We start from the raw sequence: 20,587 nt of genomic DNA, 5'->3' as shown, positions 1-20,587 counted from the left end.
AATCGTTTCAGGAAACTAGGCGTATGCCGCGCATCACTACATTTAGAATTTTTTTACATTTAAGTCATTTAGCAGACACTCTTATCCAGAGCGACTTACAAATTGGTGCATTCAACTTAGGAAAGCCAGTGGGACAACCACATCTTGATCACAGTAAGTACAGTTCATCAAACAAGCAGCTGTGAGCAAAGTCAGTGCAATCAGGGACAACTACATCTCGATCACAGTAAGTACATTTCTTTAAACAAGTCAGTGCTAGCAGGTGAAATAAGTCAGGTGTTAGTTTAGACAAAACAAAGTGGTAGTAAAGGGGGGGGTAGAAGGATTACTATTATACTATTCCAGGTATTCCTTAAAGAGGTAGGGTTTCAAGTGTCTCCGGAAGGTGGTCAGTGACTCCGCTGTCCTGGCGTCGTGGGGGAGCTTGTTCCACCATTAGGGTGCCAGAGCAGCGAATAGCTTTGACTGGGCTGAGCAGGAACTGAGCTTCCGTAGAGGTAGGGGGGCTAGCAGGCCAGAGGTGGATGAACGTATTGCCCTCGTTTGGGTGTAGGGTCTGATCAGAACCTGAAGGTAAGGAGGTGCCGTTCCCCTCACAGCTCCGTAGGCAAGCACAATGGTTTTGTAGTAGATGCAAGCTTAAACTGGAAGCCAGTGGAGTGTGCGGAGGAGCGGGGTGACGTGAGAGAACTTGGGAAGGTTGAACACCAGACGGGCTGCAGCGTTCTGGATAAGTTGCAGGGATTTAATGGCACAGGCAGGGAGCCCAGCCAACAGCGAGTTGCAGTAATCCAGACGGGAGATGACAAGTGCCTGGATTAGGACCTGTGCCGCTTTCTGTGTAAGGTAGGGTCGTACTCTGCGAATGTTGTAGAGCATGAACCTGCAGGATCGGTTCACCGCTTTGATGTAAGCAGAGAACGGCAGGGTGTTGTCCAGGGTCACGCCAAGGTTCTTTGCACTCTGGGAGGAGGACACAATGGAGTTGTCAACTGTGATGGCGAGATCATGGAGCGGGCAGTCCTTCCCCGGGAGGAAGAGCAGCTCCGTCTCAGCTTGAGGTGGTGATCCGACATCCACACTGATATGTCTGCCAGACATGCAGAGACGCGATTCGCCACCTGGTTATCAGAAGGGGGAAAGGAGAAAATTAATTGTGTGTCGTCTGCATAGCAATGATAGGAGAGACCATGTGAGATTATGAAAGAGCCAAGTGACTTGGTGTATAGAGAAAATAGGAGAGGGCCTAGAACTGAGCCCTGGGGGACACCAGTGGTGAGAGCACGTGGTGCAGAGACAGATTCTCGCCACGCCACCTGGTAGGAGCGACCTGTCAGGTAGGACGCAATCCAAGAGTGAGCAGCGCCGGAGATGCCCAACTCGGAGAGGGTGGAGAGGAGGATCTGATGGTTCACAGTATCAAAGGCAGCAGATAGGTCTAGAAGGATAAGAGCAGAGGAGAGAGTTAGCTTTGGCAGTGCGGAGAGCCTCCGTGACACAGAGAAGAGCAGTCTCAGTTGAATGACCAGTCTTGAAACCTGACTGGTTAGGATCAAGAAGGTCATTCTGAGAGAGATTGCAGGAGAGTTGGCTAGAGACAGCACGCTCAAGAGTTTTGGAGAGAAAAGAAAGAAGGGATACTGGTCTGTAGTTGTTGACATTGGAGGGATCGAGTGTAGTTTTTTTGAGGAGGGGTGCAACTCTCGCCCTCTTGAAGACGGAAGGGACATAGCCAGCGGTCAAGGATGAGTTGATGAGCGAGGTGAGGTAAGGGAGAAGGTCTGGAGAAGAGAGGAGGGGATAGGGTCAAGCAGGCAGGTTGTTGGGCGGCCAGCCGTCACAAGTCGCAAGATTTCATCTGGAGAGAGAGGGGAGAAAGAAGTCAAAGCATAGGGTAGGGCAGTGTAAGCAGGACCAGCGGTATCATTTGACTTAATAAATGAGGATCGGATGTCGTCAACCTTCTTTTCAAAATGGTTGACGAAGTTAGCTTGGGTGCTTGACTGCTGTTATTAGGTCAGAACGCTCGGGTCAACCCTACTCCTTGACCAGAGCGTCCAGTGTGCGCTCTGAATGCTCCAAGAGCGAAACGCTCTGAATTTACGAACGGACAAGCTGACAACGCTCTGAGTTTACGAATGCACAGAGCGCACTCTGAGCGCACTCTGGCACTCCAGATTGAATTTACAAACACACCCGTAGTATAAACCAGCCTTTAGTCTTGAAATCTTTGGTTGTTTAGTACATGGCCTCACATGTGAATCCTTAAAGAGATGGGTGGGGCTAGGGCTTAAGAGGGTGTGAACGATGCTGAATGGTTGTAGACAAAGATGAGCTCTCCAGTAGGTGTACCAAAACGTTCAAGGGCCATTTTTCTCAAAAGTGAGGTTACAAGTTTATCAACTTTCAAAATAGAATTACTTTCCCATTGTTCCTCAACTGCAGTGAACGATATACCATTTCTAGCTCTGAGTCTCTACTTTCATCCAATGTAAAACACACCATTTCAAATTTTGCTACATAAGACCGTATCGAGCCGGTCAGTCACAATTGTTCACATGTGCACACACACACAAACACACACACACACACTTCCAATCACACATGGCACATTTTCTACTCCACTGACCCACACACATTCACACCGTTCCTCTCTTTCTCGATTGTTTCCTTTTGATTCACATATCCACCCACCCTATCAAATCTCCAAAGGTGTCACAGTATATCCTACTACATATATAAACAACATACCCTAAATAGAATATCACACAGATAATATTATTAGACAGATGTGTAATATATTTTTACATCAATAGAGGGTGCCCTACAATTGCATATTTTCCCTACACTTTTTACCTTCAGGAACATGATCTACGGCAGGGTTCCTCAACTGGCGCCCAAGCTTTTTTATTTATATTGTTGGACATAAAAGACTGGGTAAACACTGGCAAATCAGCTCGAAGTGATTTTAATTTTGGAAATATATTCCAATGTATTCCCACGCATAATAGAGATATATGTAATCGTATACAAAAGTAAACAAGGTTAGAAATTATTATGTTTTAGTCAAATATTATATCTGTTTGGGCTTCTTGCTGTGAATTTGTAGTCAACAAATTATTTGTAACTATGTTCTGGCCCCCTGACCTTCCACTCAATAAAAAATGTAGTTGATGATCCCTGATCTACGGTAATACAGTATCATTAAACATATTGCCATACTTATCTACACTCGACAAAAAATGCTGGGTTGCTAGCTCTGGGAAAAGTCTTGGTGGTTCCAAACTTCTTCCATTTAAGAATGATGGGAGGCCATTGTGTTTTGGGGGACCTTCAATGCTGCAGATATTTTTTGGTACCCTTCCCCAGATCTGTGCCTCGCACAATCCTGTCTCGGTGCTCTACGGACAATTCCTTCGACCTCATGGCTTGGTTTTTGCCTGACATGCACTATCAACTGTGGGACCTTATATAGGCAGGTGTGTGCCTTTCCAAATTATGTCCAATCAATTTAATTTACCACAGGTGAACTCCAATCAAGTTGTAGAAACATCTCAAAGATGATCAATGGAAACAAGATGCACCTGAGCTCAATTTCGAGTCTCATTGCAAAGGGTCTGAATACTTATGCAAATAATACAATTTCTAATAAGCTGTTTTCGCTTTGTCATTATGGGGTATTGTGTGTAGATTGATGAGGAAATTTTTTTTATGTAATCCATTTTAGAATAAGGCTGGAACGTAACAAAATGTGGAAAAAGGGAAGGGGTCTGAATACTTTCCGAATGCATTGTATTTGTAGAATATTCTAAATCCAGAAAGGGTATGTGTCAACATGCTTACATATCTAAGACTTTATACTTAGGCATGAACGAATCCACATATTTTCAGACATGTATCATATCTGTATTAATTACATTTTATATATTGTATTTCGGGAAAAAAAGCATAATTTCAATAGATATCCTTACACGATGTGTAATATTCATCCTTGTGTGTCTGATCGAAAATGGGTTAAATCAGACTCATATGAAATGTCCAGCGCTGTTCAGGCATCGGAAATAATTGCTTCTTCACATGAAGGTGCCATATCTGAGCATACATTTGCACCATATTCAGTAGTAGGCTATCCAAGGCACATAAAGGCAAACATCGTCATATTTAATCCAAGTTGCTATTTCCAAAGCACATCTCTGCTATTTTAGGTTTTAAAATGCAGCACAGCAAATCCAGAGCTCCAATCGCAACACCTTTTCTGTAAAGATGCAAATGTAGGCTAATCTTTGCTAAAAATGTATTTTACTTATTTAACAGAAGTTGCACACCCTCAATGAAGGTTAATGAATATTAATACCCCTGCCTGCCCTGTTTGTTATGGACGATGGATGCGATGGGTGCAGATTGGGTCGTCAGCGGCGGCCCTTCGCAGTCCAGACCCAACGTGGTGGTAGTGTTGGTCTGTGATCCACTCCAAACTAACAATGCATACATCATCAATCAAAAGTGTATAGAACTTGCAAGAAAATATTGTCATTTCACATAACCATACATACCACAAGGTAGTTGCTAGTTAGCTAGCTAGCTAAGTTAGTTAGCTAGTGAAGCATATATTACCAGTAATACAAAATACTCTTAAACATTTTAAAACATTAGGTATCACCTTGAGGCTTGATAGGGGGTAAACATGTTTTTCCAGAAGTGAAGGCAATTTTGTTATTTGTTAGCTAGCTAGGCTTTCAGTTAGCTTTTAACGTTACCCCCTATCAAGCCTGGCTAGCAAGCTAGCCCTACTGGCTGCTGGCAAAATTAGCTAATGTTCTTGATTCTAGTTACTAAGATAAATAAAACATTTCAAATTAGCTACTCACTTTAGCATTTACTTCTATGAGGTATTTTCTGAGCAGCTTCTCACTTCTTTGTTTCTCCAGTTGTCAGTTCGACCACACACTGTTTACACTCATTTGTGGCAACCAAATTCAAAAATGACAGTTGGTACTCCACAGCAGAAAATACGTGATTCTTGTTGCTAGTCTACCAGTCACAGTGCTTTTAGCTTGCGGTTTGCGCACGCCTTTATCCATAGGGAATACAACAATTATAGCTAGTGTATGATAGAATGATATGGATTTAATGTTTGTCAAATTATTGAGCATGTCCTCAAAACTCAAATAAGCGTCAGAAATTGTCCTTATTTAGCATATCAAAATGCATATCAAGATCCTGAAATGGACCTCAGTCAAGAGCACATGCATTGTATGTGCTGAGAAAATATACTATGTAGGCCTACTGTCAGTATTTGTCATCATATAGAGAAAATAAGATGTCCACACAGGATATCTAATGAGTCAAAATCCAGCCATACCATGTATGATATCCGGAGGGAATCCGGAGGGAATCCAAAAATGTAATATTTGTCCAATTGTTAAGCATGTGCTGAAAACTCAGAAATCGTCCATATTTTCAGCATATTGAAAAGCATATCAAGATCCAGATATGGACCTCAGCCAAGAGAAGCATATCTAGAATCAATATAGCTTAATATCTTGAATGTGCTGAGAAAACACATATATGCAAACATCTCATTCCAAAATCATGGGCATTAATATGGAGTTGGTCCCCCCTTTTGCTCCTATAACAGCCTCCACTCTTCTGGAAAGGCTTTCCACTAGATGTTGGAATATTGCTGCGGGGAATTGCTTCCATTCAGCCACAAGAGCACTAGTGAGGTCAAGCACTGATGTTGGGCGATTAGGCCTGGCTCGCAGTCAGCGTTCCAATTAATCCCAAAGGTGTTCGACTGGGTTGAGGTCAGGGCTCTGTGCATGGCAGTCAAGTTCTTCCACACCGATCTCGACAAACCATTTCTGTATGGACCTTGCTTTGTGCACGGGGACATTGTTATGTTGAAACAGGAAAGGGCTTTCCCCAAACTGTTGTCACGAAGTTGGAAGCACAGAATCGTCTAGAATGTCATTGTATGCTGTAGTGTTAAGATTTCCCTTCACTGGAACTAAGAGGCCTAGCCTGAACCATGAAAAACAGACCCAGACCATTATTCCTCCTCCACCAAACCTTACAGTTGGCACTATGCATTGGGGCAGGTAGCGTTCTTCTGGCATCCGCCAAACCCAGATTCGTCCGACGGACTGCCAGATTGTGAAGCGTGATTCATCACTCCAGAGAACGCATTTCCACTGCTCCAGAGTCCAATGGTGGCGAGCTTTACACCACTCCAGCCGACGCTTGGCATTGCGCATGGTGATCTTAGGCTTGTGTGCGGGTGCTCGGCCATGGAAACTCATTTCATGAAGCTCCCGATGAACAGTTCTTGCGCTGACGTTGCTTCCAGAGGCAGTTTGGAACTCGGTAGTGAGTGTTGCAACCAAGGACAGATGATTTTTATGTGCTTCAGCACTCAGCGGTCCTGTTCTGTGAGCTTGTGTGGCCTACCACTTCGCGGCTGAGATGTTTCCACTTCACAATAACAGCACTGACAGTTGACCGGGGGCATCTCTAGCAGGGCAGAAATTTGACGAACTGACTTATTGGAAAGGTGGCATTCTATGACGGTGCCACGTTGAAAGTCACTGAGCTCTTCAGTAAGGCCATTCTACTGCCAATGTTTGTCTATGGAGATTGCATGGCTGTGTGCTCGATTTTATACACTTGTCAGCAACGGGTGTGGTTGAAATAGCCAAATCCACTAATTTGAAGGGGTGTCCACATACTTTTGTATATATAGTGTATGTCTAAAAGACACATCTGGATTCAGAATTTGTCAGGACATGGTGCATATCCACAAAACTCAAAATATGCATTGGAAATGGTGTGTATTCTCTAGAATATCAAAAACGTGTCACGTAAAGATATCCCCTGATTTGGACCCTTTTCGCCCAGTGTTTCCTGTACAAAGTGCAGCCAGGGAACGAACATAAGCCTGCTATTGTTACCATCTCTTTTTCCACTTTGCGTAACTAACTTTACCTGCGATAGGCCTAACTCTATCAACTTTCGCACCAGCTCCTTCTTCCACCAAATAAGTCGGTGACATCAAGCTCCATATAAGGGCATATCTTGAGCAGGGTTTTCCCCACGAGGGCGCACATGCGCAGTTGTTACCCATCTCATCTCCTGTGGCAGTCGGCTACATAAAATAATTTCTAAAATAATCGAAGATGTTTTAGGTGGAAAAGAACACATTTCCTGACTCAAAACCGATAGTACGTTTGACAAAAATTGTAATAAACATTTAATAACATTATTTCAATATTTTAACAAGGTAGTAACTAGCCCAACATTTGGTTATGCTTAGGAACTCATACTCTTCTATTATTAGAACTACAAAAGTGTCAGTGTACAACATTAGCATATAGTGAAGACAACAGACGAACCGGAATGACATTTACTCTCACGGGTGGCCAAAAATAACTATCTGAAAGCCACGCCCCCACTTAGCCATGCCTCCAGTCTTCTGATCTTACCCGGTGGATCATAGCTCAATAACCCAGAATCAACAACCCAACCTGGCTCTTTTAAAGAAAACAATGGGTTGTTTGTGAGCCAACTGGCTGGGTCAAAATAACCCAACGTGTGGTCTGTCCAATATTTTCCCAAATTAGGTTGTTTTTAACACAGGATTTTTTTTTTGTGTACTGTGGTATTAGTACATCTTGCTGTGTGTGGGGTAAGTGATTTATGATTGATCTTTTATCCCTGTACTCAGACCTGCTGCAAACTGGCACCTTCAATCTCCCACCACAGAACAACTGGGAATGCAACTGGAGCATGGCCTCCAATTGGAGCAACCTGTTTTTTTCAGGCGTGAAGGATGCTGACTGGGTTTTGTCCTCCCTGTCCGTCAAGGTGCCGAATGTGGAACCGAGTTTGGGTAAAATGTATTTAATAAGTTCCAAGTCGCAAGGTATGCCCTAGTTTTATTTTAACTAGCACCACCAAAACATTGAATGCCTTTCAGAAAACAGGGTCTAAGCAATGCATGGGTGGTCAACCCTCCTCCAGGAGCTGGGTGTGCAGGCTTTTGCTCCAGCCCAACATAAATACACCTGATTCAGCCAATCAAGGTCCTGAGAAGCAGCTGATTAGTAGAATCAGGTGTGTCAGATTAGGGCCACTGGGGGGCAGCTCTCCAGCAGGATGGTTGGCTAGAGTGGTTGATTTGGGGACTGGTCCGCTCTCTCTGTTTAAGTGTGTGTGTATGTGTGTGTGTGTTTGTCTTACTTTTCATGTCGTCTAGGTCGGCGCTAGCCAGCATCTGAGCCTCAGCGTCGTCAGTGGGCACTTTCTGGTACACGGCTGTTTCCATGGCCGTCATGCTGCCGATGCAGATGCGCTCCCGCAGGTCGTAACTGGCCCGCGGTGCAGGGTGGAGGGGATTCCTCCTGAACCAGCTGCAGGTAGTCACGCTAGGGGGGTCCGCAGAGGGGGGGCACCTGGGGAGGGGAGGACAGTGGGGATCACTTGAGTATGTGTGAAAATCCATCGTAGTGATCATATTGTATTTGATTCTTCCAACATTTGCTTTATTGCAAATCTCTATCATGAAGGACAAGCAGCCATAAACCAGTTCAGAGTGGTGCTTTTTATCCCAAAGTATTAGAACTTGAGTATCTACTTTCTACTTTTTCTTCTTCAAAAATGAACATGAGCTCAGCCTATACAAACAAACATCTTGACTGGCACACACACAGCATGAATCATCTGGGAGGGGTCAGATTGTTGGGTGTAGTGTGGTCCATCTTGCAACAGAGGGCGCCATAACACAGCACAGCAGCACAATATCATCACCACAACACTGGCTTCCTCACAGGGTGACTCGTTGGCTGCGTTCACTCAGGCAATGATAGCATAACAGTACATGACATTGTTACTACATTCCTTGTTCGCTTCAGCAATAATAATACATCAGTGAGATTAACCGCCCTGCAGAGGGGAGAGACAATACCTGGTTTGTGTTCATTAGGCTCCAAACGAATTTCCAATTAGAAATGCTCATGTTTCTTTTCATAATAATAATATGCCATTTAACAGACGCTTTTATCCAAAGCGACTTACAGTCATGCGTGCATACATTTGTGTATGGGTGGTCCCGGGGATCGAACCCACTACCTTGGCGTTACAAGCGCCGTGCTCTACCAGCTGAGCTACAGAGGACCACACTTTTCCGTTGCAAAATGTTTTGCTACGTTGTGCCCTAATGAATATGATCCTGGGCTCCACACAGGCCCTGACCTCCCAGGATGCTTCCATACGTTATCCAAATTATTACCAAATTATTCATATTCTCATAGCTGTATGTGGTTATGAGCCAGATGCATTTACTCATACAGCACAGATCATATCTAGGATACGTGCCCCCCGAGACATAATTGTGACAGGCACACTTTGGCCATTTGAGGCACATACAATGAGTGCCTTGCAAAAGTATTCAGACCCCTTGGATTTCTTCACATTTTCTTGTGTTTCAAAGTGTAATCATAATTATTTTTTTTTGTCAACAATCTACACAAAATACTCAAAGTGGAAGAAAAACGCAACAAAAAATAGATTTGATTAAGAAAAAAGGAAATATATTTGTTGCATAAGTATTCAGCTCCCTGGCTCCATACATGTTAGAAACACCTTTGGCAGCAATTACAGCTGTGAGTCTTCTTGGGTAACTCTCAAAGAGCGTTGCACACCTGGATTGTCCAATATGTGCCTATTATTCTATTCAAAATTATTAAAGCGCTTTCAAGATGTTGGGGATCATGGCTAGACAGTAATTTTCAAGTCTTGCCATAGATCTTCAAGTTCTTGGTAAGCAACTCCAGTGTAGATTTGTCCTTGTGTTGAAGGTTATGGTCCTTCTGAAAGGTAAATTAATCTCTCAGTGTCTGGTGTAAAGCAGTTTGAAGCAGGTTTTGCTCTAGGATTCTGCCTGTGCTGAGCCCTATCCTGAAAAACTCCCCAGTATTTGCCAATGACAAGCATAACCATATCATGATGCAGCCACCACCATGCTTGGAAATGAGGAGGCAGTTACTCAGTGGTGTTGTGTTGGATTTGCCCCAAACATAGGGCTTTGCATATAGGCCAAAACGTTTCTTCCTTTTGTATATCTTTGTTCTTCGTTTCGCTTCATTTAGGTCATAATTTTGGAGTCACTACAATGTTGTTGATCCATCCTCAGTTCTCTCCAATCACAGCCATTGAACTCTGTAGCTGTTCTAAAATCACCAATGGCCTCATGGTAACATCCCTGAGCAGTTTAATTCCTGTCCTGCAGCTCAGTTCAGAAGGACGACAATATCTTTGAGGTGTCTGGGTGGTTTAATACATAACGCACAGCATAATTATTATCTAGACTATAAAGATTAAAGATATTCAATGTCTGATTTGTTATTGTTAGCCATCTACCAATCACTGCCTTTTTTATGATGCTTTCGAAAAGCTCCCTGGTCTTTGTAGTTGAATCTGTGCTTGAAATTAAATACTTGACTGAGGGACCTTACAGATGTTGTATGTACGGGGGACAGAGGAAGGGTTAGTCATTAAAAAATATTGTCAACCACTATTATTTCACACAGGGTCCATGTAACTTTTTATGTGATTTGTTAAGCCAAATTCTACTCCTGAAGTAATTTAAGCTTGCCAAAATAAAGGGGCTGAATACTTATGCAATGACTCTATTTTCGTTTTTTTATTTAAAAAAATATATGCTTTTCTTCCACAAAAAATGACAATTAAATCCATTTGAATCCCACTTTGTAACACAATAAAATGTGAAGCTCTGCGGCCAGCTAGCTCCTCCCTCAACTTCCGGACTTGTCTCCGTGCTGATGTGCTGTTTGTTGCTACTTGGCTATCTGCCAAAGTTTTCAGTTTTTACTTTTAATACATTTACCAACGTCTTAATTTTTCCTCGCTCAACTTTTTGTCATTCAACTTTTTCACCCCGCTTTATCTGGACATGGTTCTACAGAACCTCCACCAGCTGAAAAAGCTAAGTAGTAACATTAACACTATGCCATCCAATTGCAGTCGCTGTACTCATAATATACAGGATAACTATTGCCTTATGGTGAGGATCACCGTGTTGCAAGCGCAGCTTCAGATGCAATCGTTAGTCAAGGGCAATTTAAGTGTAGGAAAGGATGAAACAGCATCTGTGCCACCAGCAAGTACAGATAGTAGTATAAATCCCCTTGCACAGTCCCCGCAGCTGGACAATTTTCTCAAGGCTTCTGGAAAGAAATGCTGTCAGCGTGCTCAACAGGTGTCGCTCATTCAGCGGACAGAAGTGTTCAACCGGTTCTCCCCATTAAGCAACGAGTCAGAGGCCGAGCCTTCTCAGGTCTCTCCTCCACCCATTACGTGGGTCTGAGCCGCCGAAGCCTCCCACCATTAGCTCTGACAAATTGAAAACCCTAGTCATTGGCGACTCCATTACCCGCAATATTAGACTTAAAAATAATCATCCAGCGATCATAAACTGTTTACCAGGGGGCAGGGCTACCGATGTAAAGGCTATTCTGAAGATGGTGCTGGCTAAGGCTGAAACTGGCGAGTGTAGAGAGTATAGGGATATTGTTATCCACGTCGGCACCAACATGTTAGGATGAAACAGTCAGAGTTGCAATATAGCTTCAGCGTGTAAATCAGCTAGAAAGATGTGTCGGCATCAAGTAATTGTCTCTGGCCCCCTCCCAGTTAGGGAGAGTGATGAGCTCTACAGTAGTCTCACAACTCAATCGCTGATTGAAAAAAAAATTCTGCCCCTCCCAAAATATAGAATTTGTAGATAATTGGCCCTCTTCGTGTGACTCACCTACAAACAGGACCAAGTCTGGCCTGCTGAGGAGTGACGGACTCCATCCTAGCTGGAGGGGTGCTCTCATCTTATCTATCAACATAGACCGTGTTCTAACTCCTCTCGCTCCACAACGAGATAGGGTGCAGGCCAGGCAGCAGGCTGTTAGCCAGCCTGCCAGCTTAGTGGAGTCTGCCACTAGCACAGTCAGTGTAGTCAACTCAGCAATCCCCATTGAGACTGTGTCTGTGCATCGATCTAGGTTGAGAAAAACTAAACATGGCGGTGTTCGCCTTAGTAATCTCACTGGAAAAAAGACCTCCTCCATTCCTGTCATTATGGAAAGAGATTGTGATATCTTACATCTGAAAATAGGGCTACTTAATGTTAGATCTCTCACTTCAAAGGCAGTCATAGTCAATGAACTAATCACTGATCATAATCTTGATGTGATTGGCCTGATTGAAACATGGCTCAAGCCTGATGAATTTACTGTGTTAAATGAGGCCTCTCCTCCTGGTTACACTAGTGACCAGGAGTTGTTAACATTTACAACAGCAAATTTATATTGACAAAAAAAAGTCTGCGTTTTCGTCTTTTGAGCTTCTAGTCATGAAATCTATGCAGCCAACTCAATCACTTTTTATAGCTACTGTTTACAGGCCTCCTGGGCCGTATACAGCATTCCTCACTGAGTTCCCTGAATTCCTATCGGACCTTGTAGTCATGGCAGATAATATTCTAATTTTTGGTGACTTTAATATTCACATGGAAAAGTCCACAGACCCACTCCAAAAGGCTTTCGGAGCCATCATTGACTCAGTGGGTTTTGTCCAACATGTCTCCGGACCTACTCATTGCCACAGTCATACCCTGGATCTAGTTTTGTCCCGTGGAATAAATATTGTGGATCTAAATGTTTTTCCTCATAATCCTGGACAATCGGACCAACATCTTATTACGTTTGCAATCGCAACAAATAATCTGCTCAGACCCCAACCAAGGATCATCAAAAGCCGTGCCATAAATTCTCTAACAACCCAAAGATGTCTAGATGCCCTTCCAGACTCCCTCCACCTATCCAAGGATGTCAGAGTACAAAAATTGTTTAACCACCTAACTGAGGATCTAAATTTAACTTTGCGTAATACCCTAGATACAGTCACACCCCTAAAAACAAAAAACATTTGTCACAAGAAATGTGCTACCTGGTATACAGAAAATATCAGAGCCCTGAAGCAAGCTTCCAGAAAATTGGAACGGAAATGTCGCTCCACCAAACTGGAAGTCTTCCGACTAGCTTGGAAAGACAGAACCGTGCAATATCGAAGAGCCCTCACTGCTGCTCGATCACCCTATTTTTCCAACCTAATTGAGGAGAATAAGAACAATCAAAAATATATTTTTGATACTGTTGCAAAGCTAACTAAAAAGCAGCATTCAACAAGAGAGGATGGCTTTCACTTCAGCAGTGATGAATTCATTCACTTCTTTGATGAAAATATCATGATCATTATAAAGCAAATTACAGACACCTCTTTGAATCTGCGTATTTCTCCAAAGCTCAGTTGTCCTGAATCTGCACAGAAATGCCAGGACCTAGGATCAATGAAGACACTCAAGTTTTTTAATCCTGTATCTCTTGACATGTTCATGAAAATAGTCATGGCCTCTAAACCAGGGGTGTCAAACTCATTTTAGCTCAGGGGCCACATGGAGGAAAATCTATTCCCAAGTGGGCCGGACCGGTAAAATCATGGTATATATAACTTAAAAACAACAACTTCAGATTGTTTTCTTTGTTTTAATACTATCAACATAAAACATAAAGCTGGAGCCTGAGGACAGTGTGTCCAAAATAGTACAAGCACAACATCACTATTAATCATAAAACACCTGAAGTTTATTTGAAAATTCTAAAGAAAAAAGAACACACAAACACACAATGCCTCAGTGATTCACATAACTGTTTCACAGATCACAGAACTATATCAGGGTGTCATTTCTCAGGCAGAAATGTAGATACAAATAATGAAATCCTGTTCCCCAAACAAGTGCAAGAACCACAGAGTCAAGAATAGGTTAAATATACAAATAAAATAAAATCAATTAAAAACAATAGCACATCAACATAAAAACATATAAACATAAAGCTGGAGCCTGAGGACAGTGCGTCCAAAAGCACAACATCACTATTAATCATAAAACACCTCAAGTTATTTGAAATTCTGAGGACAAACAACACACAAACACACAATGCCTCAGTGATTCACAGAAGTATATCACAGATCACAGAACTATATCAGGGTGTCTCATGCAGCACTTTAAGTGGGGTTGCATAGTTTATTTGACTCCTGATACCTGGCATCTTTTAGCTTTCACCAGCGCATCAATATCAGGCGTCACATCCTGAGTGGCAGCCAACTTCAGGATGTGACTCAAGTGCTTGTGCGTGAGCCTTGAGCGCAGCTTTGTTTTATTCATGACGTTATCCATCTTTAATGACTTGCAACACAAAGCCTCCTGGTGCAAAATACAGTGAAAAGTCCAAAAATCACGTCCTCCATTTGCAGATTGCACTTTCTCTCTGAACTTTGTCACAACGCCTGCTTTTTTCCCGATAATTGAGGGCGCACCATCTGTAGCCAGGCTGACAGCGCGGGACCAGTCCACTCCGACCCTGTCCAGCGCGCCCGACGAGTGCAGTGAAAATATCAGCTGCTGTCGTTGTATCTGTCATCGGCACCAACTCCACGAACTCCTCGGTGACGGTCAATGTGTCATCAACTCCGCGGATGAAAATGGCCAGTTGTGCAACATCTGTAATGTCCGTGCTTTCATCAATTGCAACCGAAAACGCAATAAATGACTTTACTTTTGCTTCAACTGGCTGTCCAAATCCACTGAAAGATCGGAAATCCTGTCTGCAACTGTGTTTCTTGTCAGGCTGATATTTGCAAAAGCCTGGTGCTTTTCAGGGCACACAATCTCTGCTGCCTTCATCATGCATGTTTTTACAAATTCACCCTCACTAAATGGTTTTGAAGCCACTGCGATTTCATTAGCAATGAGGTAGCTAGCTTTCACTGCAGCGTCACTGATGTCTCGGCTGTGAGTAAACACAGACTGCTGTTTCTTCAGACCCACCAACAGTTCATTCACCTTCTCTCTTCTCCGCTGTCCTTGAAAGTTGTCATATTTGTCGGCATGAAGACTCACATAGTGGCGACGAAGGTTATATTCTTTCAGCACTGCAACATGCTGTGAACACACCAAACATACAGCTTTCCCATTCAATTCCGTGAATAAATAGAAGGATGACAATTTTTCTTGGAACACTCTGCACTCTGCGTCCACTTTTCTCTTTTTTGACAGAGACATATTGGGGCAATGAGGGTGCCAAAGCACATAATGTTAAAAGTAGAAGCCGTAATAAATATCGCGGGCAAAACAAAGTAGCTCACCCGGACTGGCTGCACTTGCTTGACCTATTTGCTCTGCCCCGGTATAAACAGTTTGCTTGCTTAACACAATTGCTATTGTGCCATCCAGTGGACACAATTGGAACAGCAGTTTCTTTTATTGAAAAATTGCAGCTCGCGGGCCGGATTAAACCCGTTTGCGGGCCTGATCCGGCCCGTGGGCCGGACGTTTGACACCCCTGCTCTAAACCCTCAAGCTGCATACTGGACCCTATTCCAACTAAACTACTGAAAGAGCTACTTCCTGTGCTTGGCCCTCCTATGTTGAACATAATAAATGGCTCCCTATCCACCGGATGTGTACCAAACTCACTAAAAGTGGCAGTAATAAAGCCTCTCTTGAAAATGCCAAACCTTGACCCAGAAAAATTTAAAAACTATCGGCCTATAGTGAATATCCCATTCCTCTCTAAATGTTTTGAAAAAGCTGTTGCGCAGCAACTCACTGCCTTCCTGAAGACAAAATAATGTATACGAAATGCTTCAGTCTGGTTTTAGACCCCATCATAGCACTGAGACTGCACTCGTGAAGGTGGTAAATTACCTTTTAATGGCGTCAGACCAAGGCTCTGCATCTGTCCTCGTGCTCCTAGACCTTAGTGCTGCTTTTAACACCATCGATCACCACATTCTTTTGGAGAGATTAGAAACCCTAATTGGTCTACACAGACAAGTTCTTGCCTGGTTTAGATCTTATCTGTCAGAAAGATATCAGATCATCTCTGTGGATGGTTTGTCCTCTGACAAATCAATTGTAAGTTTTAGTGTTTCTCAATGTTCCGTTTTGGGACCACTATTGTTTTCACTATATATTCTACCTCTTGGGGATGTCATTCGGAAACACAATGTCAACAATTAACTGCTATGTACATTTCGATGAAACATGGTGAAGCCCCAAAATTGCCTACCCTGGAATCCTGTGTTTCAGACATAAGGAAGTGGATGGCGGGACATTTTTTACTTTTAAACTCAGACCAAACAGAGATGCTAGTTCTAGGTCCCAAGAAACAAAGAGATCTGCTGTTGGATCTGACAAATAATGTTAATGGTTGTACAGTCATCTTAAATAAAACAGTGAAGGACCTTGGCGTTACTCTGGACCTTGATCTCTCTTTTGACGAACATATCAAGAATATTTAAAGGCAGCTTTTTTCCATTTGTAACATTTCAAAAATCTGAAACTTTTTGTACAAAAATGCAGAAAAGCTAACCCATGCTTTTGTCACTTCTAGATTAGACTACTGCAATGCTCTACTCTCCGGCTACCTGGATAAAGCAGAAAATAAACTTCAGTTAATGCTAAACACGGCTGATAGAATCTTGACTAGAACCATATTACTCCAGTGCTAGCCTCTCTACACTGACTTCCTGTTAAGGCTAGGGCTGATTTCAAGGTTTTACTGCTGACCTACAACGCATTACATGGGCTTGCGCCTACCTATCTCTCTGATTTGGTCCTGACGTACATACCTACACGTACGCTACGGTCACAAGACGCAGGCCTCCTTATTGCCCCTAGAATTTCCAAGCAAACAGCTGGAGGCAAGGCTTTCTCCTATAGGGCTCAATTTTTATGGAATGGTCTGCCTATCCATGTGAGAGACGCAGACTCGAGATGAGTCTTTACTGAAGACTCATCTCTTCAGTAGGTCCTATGATTGAGTGTAGTCTGGCCCAGGGGTGCGAAGGTGAATGGCAAGGCACTGGAGCAATGAACTGCCGTTGCTGTATCTGCCTGGCCGGCTCCCTTCTCTCCACTGGGATTCTCTGTCTCTGACCCTATTACGGGGACTGAGTCACTGGCTTACTATTGCTCTTCCATGCCGTCCCTAGGAGGGTTGAGTCACAGACGGGATCTTCCTCTCCGGTTTTGCGCCCCCTCTGGCTCGTGCGGTAGAGGAGATCTTCATGGGCTATACTCAGCCTTGTCTCAGGGTAGTAAGTTGGTGGTCTGTTGATATCCCTCTAGTGGTGTGAGGGCTGTGCTTTGGCAAAGTGGGTGGGGTTATATCCTGCCTGGTTGGCGCTGTCCGGGGGTATCGTCGGACGGGGCCACAGTGTCACCCGACCCACCCCTGACTCAGCCTACAGTATATATGCTGCAATAGTCTATGTACCGGGGGACTAGGGTCAGTCTGTTATACAGTGGGGGAAAAAAAGTATTTAGTCAGCCACCAATTGTGCAAGTTCTCCCACTTAAAAAGATGAGAGGCCTGTAATTTTCATCATAGATACACGTCAACTATGACAGACAAATTGAGAATTTTTTTTCCAGAAAATCACATTGTAGGATTTGTAATGAATTTATTTGCTAATTATGGTGGAAAATAAGTATTTGGTCACCTACAAACAAGCAAGATTTCTGGCTCTCACAGACCTGTAACTTCTTATTTAAGAGGCTCCTCTCTCCTCCACTCGTTACCTGTATTAATGGCACCTGTTTGAACTTGTTATCAGTACAAAAGACACCTGTCCACAACCTCAAACAGTCACACACCAAACTCCACTATGGCCAAGACCAAAGAGCTGTCAAAGGACACCAGAAACAAAATTGTAGACCTGCACCAGGCTGGGAAGACTGAATCTGCAATATGTAAGCAGCTTGGTTTGAAGAAATCAACTGTGGGAGCAATTATTAGGAAATGGAAGACATACAAGACCACTGATAATCTCCCTCGATCTGGGGCTCCACGCAAGATCTCACCCTGTGGGGTCAAAATGATCACAAGAACGGTGAGCAAAAATCCCAGAACCACGGGGGGTACCTAGTGAATGACCTGCAGAGAGCTGGGACCAAAGTAACAAAATCTACCATCAGTAACACACTACGCCGCCAGGGATTCAAATCCTGCAGTGCCTGACGTGTCCCCCTGCTTAAGCCAGTACATGTCCAGGCCCGTCTGAAGTTTGCTAGAGTGCATTTGGATGATCCAGAAGAGGATTGGGAGAATGTCATATGGTCAGATGAAACCAAAATATAACTTTTTGGTAAAAACTCAACTCGTCGTGTTTGGAGGACAAAGAATGCTGAGTTGCATCCAAAGAACACCATACCTACTGTGAAGCATGGGGGTGGAAACATCATGCTTTGGGGCTGTTTTTCTGCAAAGGGACCAGGACGACTGATCCGTGTAAAGGAAAGAATGAATGGGGCCATGTATCGTGAGATTTTGAGTGAAAACCTCCTTCCATCAGCAAGGGCATTGAAGATGAAACGTGTCTGGGTCTTTTAGCATGACAATGATCCCAAACACACCGCCCGGGCAACGAAGGAGTGGCTTCGTAAGAAGCATTTCAAGGTCCTGGAGGGCCTAGCCAGTCTCCAGATCTCAACCCCATAGAAAATCTTTGGAGGGAGTTGAAAGTCTGTGTTGCCCAGCGACAGTCCCAAAACATCATTGCTCTAGAGGAGATCTGCATGGAGGAATGGGCCAAAATACCAGCAACAGTGTGTGAAAACCTTGTGAAGACTTACAGAAAACGTTTGACCTGTGTCATTGCCAACAAAGGGCATATAACAAAGTATTGAGAAACTTTTGTTATTGACCAAATACTTATTTTCCACCATAATTTGCAAATAAATTCATTAAAAATCCTACAATGTGATTTTCTGGATTTTTTTTCTCATTTTGTCTGTCATAGTTGACGTGTACCTATGATGAAAATTACAGGCCTCTCTCATCTTTTTAAGTCGGAGAACTTGCACAATTGGTGGCTGACTAAATACTTTTTTCCCCCACTGTATCTAGTGTAATTCTCCTGTCTTATCTGGTGTTCTGTGTGAATTTAAGTATGCTCCCTCTAATTCTCTCTCTCTCCCTCTCTCCCTCCCCTCCCGGAGGACCTGAGCCCTAGGATCAAGCCTCTGGACTACCTGGCCTGATTACTCCTGGCTGTCCCCAGTCCACCTGGTCGTGCTGCTGCTCCAGTTTCAACTGTTCTGCCTGCGGCTATGGAACCCTGACCTGTTCACCGGACATGCTACCTTCTCCCGGACCTGCTGTTTTCGACTCTCTCTCTCTACCACACCTGCTGTCTCAACCTCTGAATGCTCGGCTATGAAAAGCCAACTGACATTTACTCCTAAGGTACTGACCTGTTGCACCCTCTACAACCACTGTGATTATTATTTGACACTGCTGGTCATCTATGAACGTTTGAACATCTTGAAGAACAATCTGGCCTTAATGGCCATGTACTCTTATAATCTCCACCCGGCACAGCCAGAAGAGGACTGGCCACCCCTCAGAGCGTGGTTCCTCTCTAGGTTTCTTCCTAGGTTCCTGCCTTTCTAGGGAGTTTTTCCTATTCACTGTGCATCTACATCTGCATTGCTTGCTGTTTGGGGTTTTAGGCTAGGTTTCTGTATAGCACTTTGTGACATCTGCTGATGTAAAAAGGGCTTTATAAATCAATTTGATTGATTGAAGAAATCCAAGGGGTCTGAATACTTTTGCAAGGCACTGTAAATGCTTTGATGTTTTTAGATAAATCTACTGGAATCGGGCATAATGAGCATTGACTGTTTGAAGTGTACAAAAGTAATAGCATTGTAGGACGAGCTGGTATTTGCATTGATTGATGAGATCTTTAAAGATCTTCAAATGTTGAGTACTGACCTCTGTCATACAAAATAAATATTGTAGGCACTGTCCTATTTTTGTGCACTTCAGTTTTGTGTTTTCTTAATGTATAATTTATTAAGCATATAATCTAGCTAGTAACATCCTAGTTTCACCTATTGCCTTACGGCGAGATGTGCTAACAAAATAAGAAGTGTTGGATGGTTGCTGGATATTGTAGTGAACAATACAATTGCCTGATTTGAAATTACTAATTGTTTCACACCACTGCCAATATACTGCCAATTGTCTTGCTAGCTACTGTAACACTGCTGGGCCCACCTGTTGTTGAACTCTTCATCACCCTCCTCATCCTCCGGTTGCTCCCGAACCTCCTGTTCCTGCTGCTGCTCCTCCTCCACCACCACCTCCTCTGCCGTGGCCAGTGTGGCCTTCTCTGGCGGCAGATGTTGATGTTCGCTCTCCATGTGGAAGGAAGTGAAAGGGAGAGCCGGTTCCAAATCCTCCTCACTCCCCAAGCTAAACTGAGAGGAGAGGGAGTTGGTTACAGTTGTCCTAGTACATGGAATCCCTAACAGCTTCATCTGAAGGTTCAATCTAAAGGCCAGTTGATTGAGTTCAAGTGCCTGGACCGTGAGTGTCAGTTCAAGTCAGGTGCTGTCCTGTCCCAGTCAGGCGAACAAGGTGTCGAACATAGGACTCCTAACTCTCCA

General features: G+C 43.5%; 1 protein-coding gene across 1 annotated transcript in view; it reads right to left on the bottom strand.

Annotated features, from left to right (window-relative positions):
* The window catches only part of LOC121554971 (anion exchange protein 3-like), a 67,035-nt gene that overhangs the window by 43,398 nt on the left and 3,050 nt on the right, over nt 1-20,587 (bottom strand). Inside the window, exons 3-4 of the mRNA XM_041868710.2 lie at nt 20,196-20,398; nt 8,239-8,450 (exon numbers count right to left, since the gene is read on the bottom strand). Of these exons, the coding sequence (XP_041724644.2) occupies nt 8,239-8,450; nt 20,196-20,398 (415 nt within the window). The remainder of the gene's footprint in view (nt 1-8,238; nt 8,451-20,195; nt 20,399-20,587) is intronic.

The sequence above is a fragment of the Coregonus clupeaformis genome, chromosome 4 (assembly GCF_020615455.1).
Source record: "Coregonus clupeaformis isolate EN_2021a chromosome 4, ASM2061545v1, whole genome shotgun sequence".
NCBI classification, from domain to species: Eukaryota; Metazoa; Chordata; class Actinopteri; order Salmoniformes; family Salmonidae; genus Coregonus; species Coregonus clupeaformis.
Note: the sequence above shows the minus strand (reverse complement) of the source record. Positions and strands in the feature narration are given on the sequence as shown.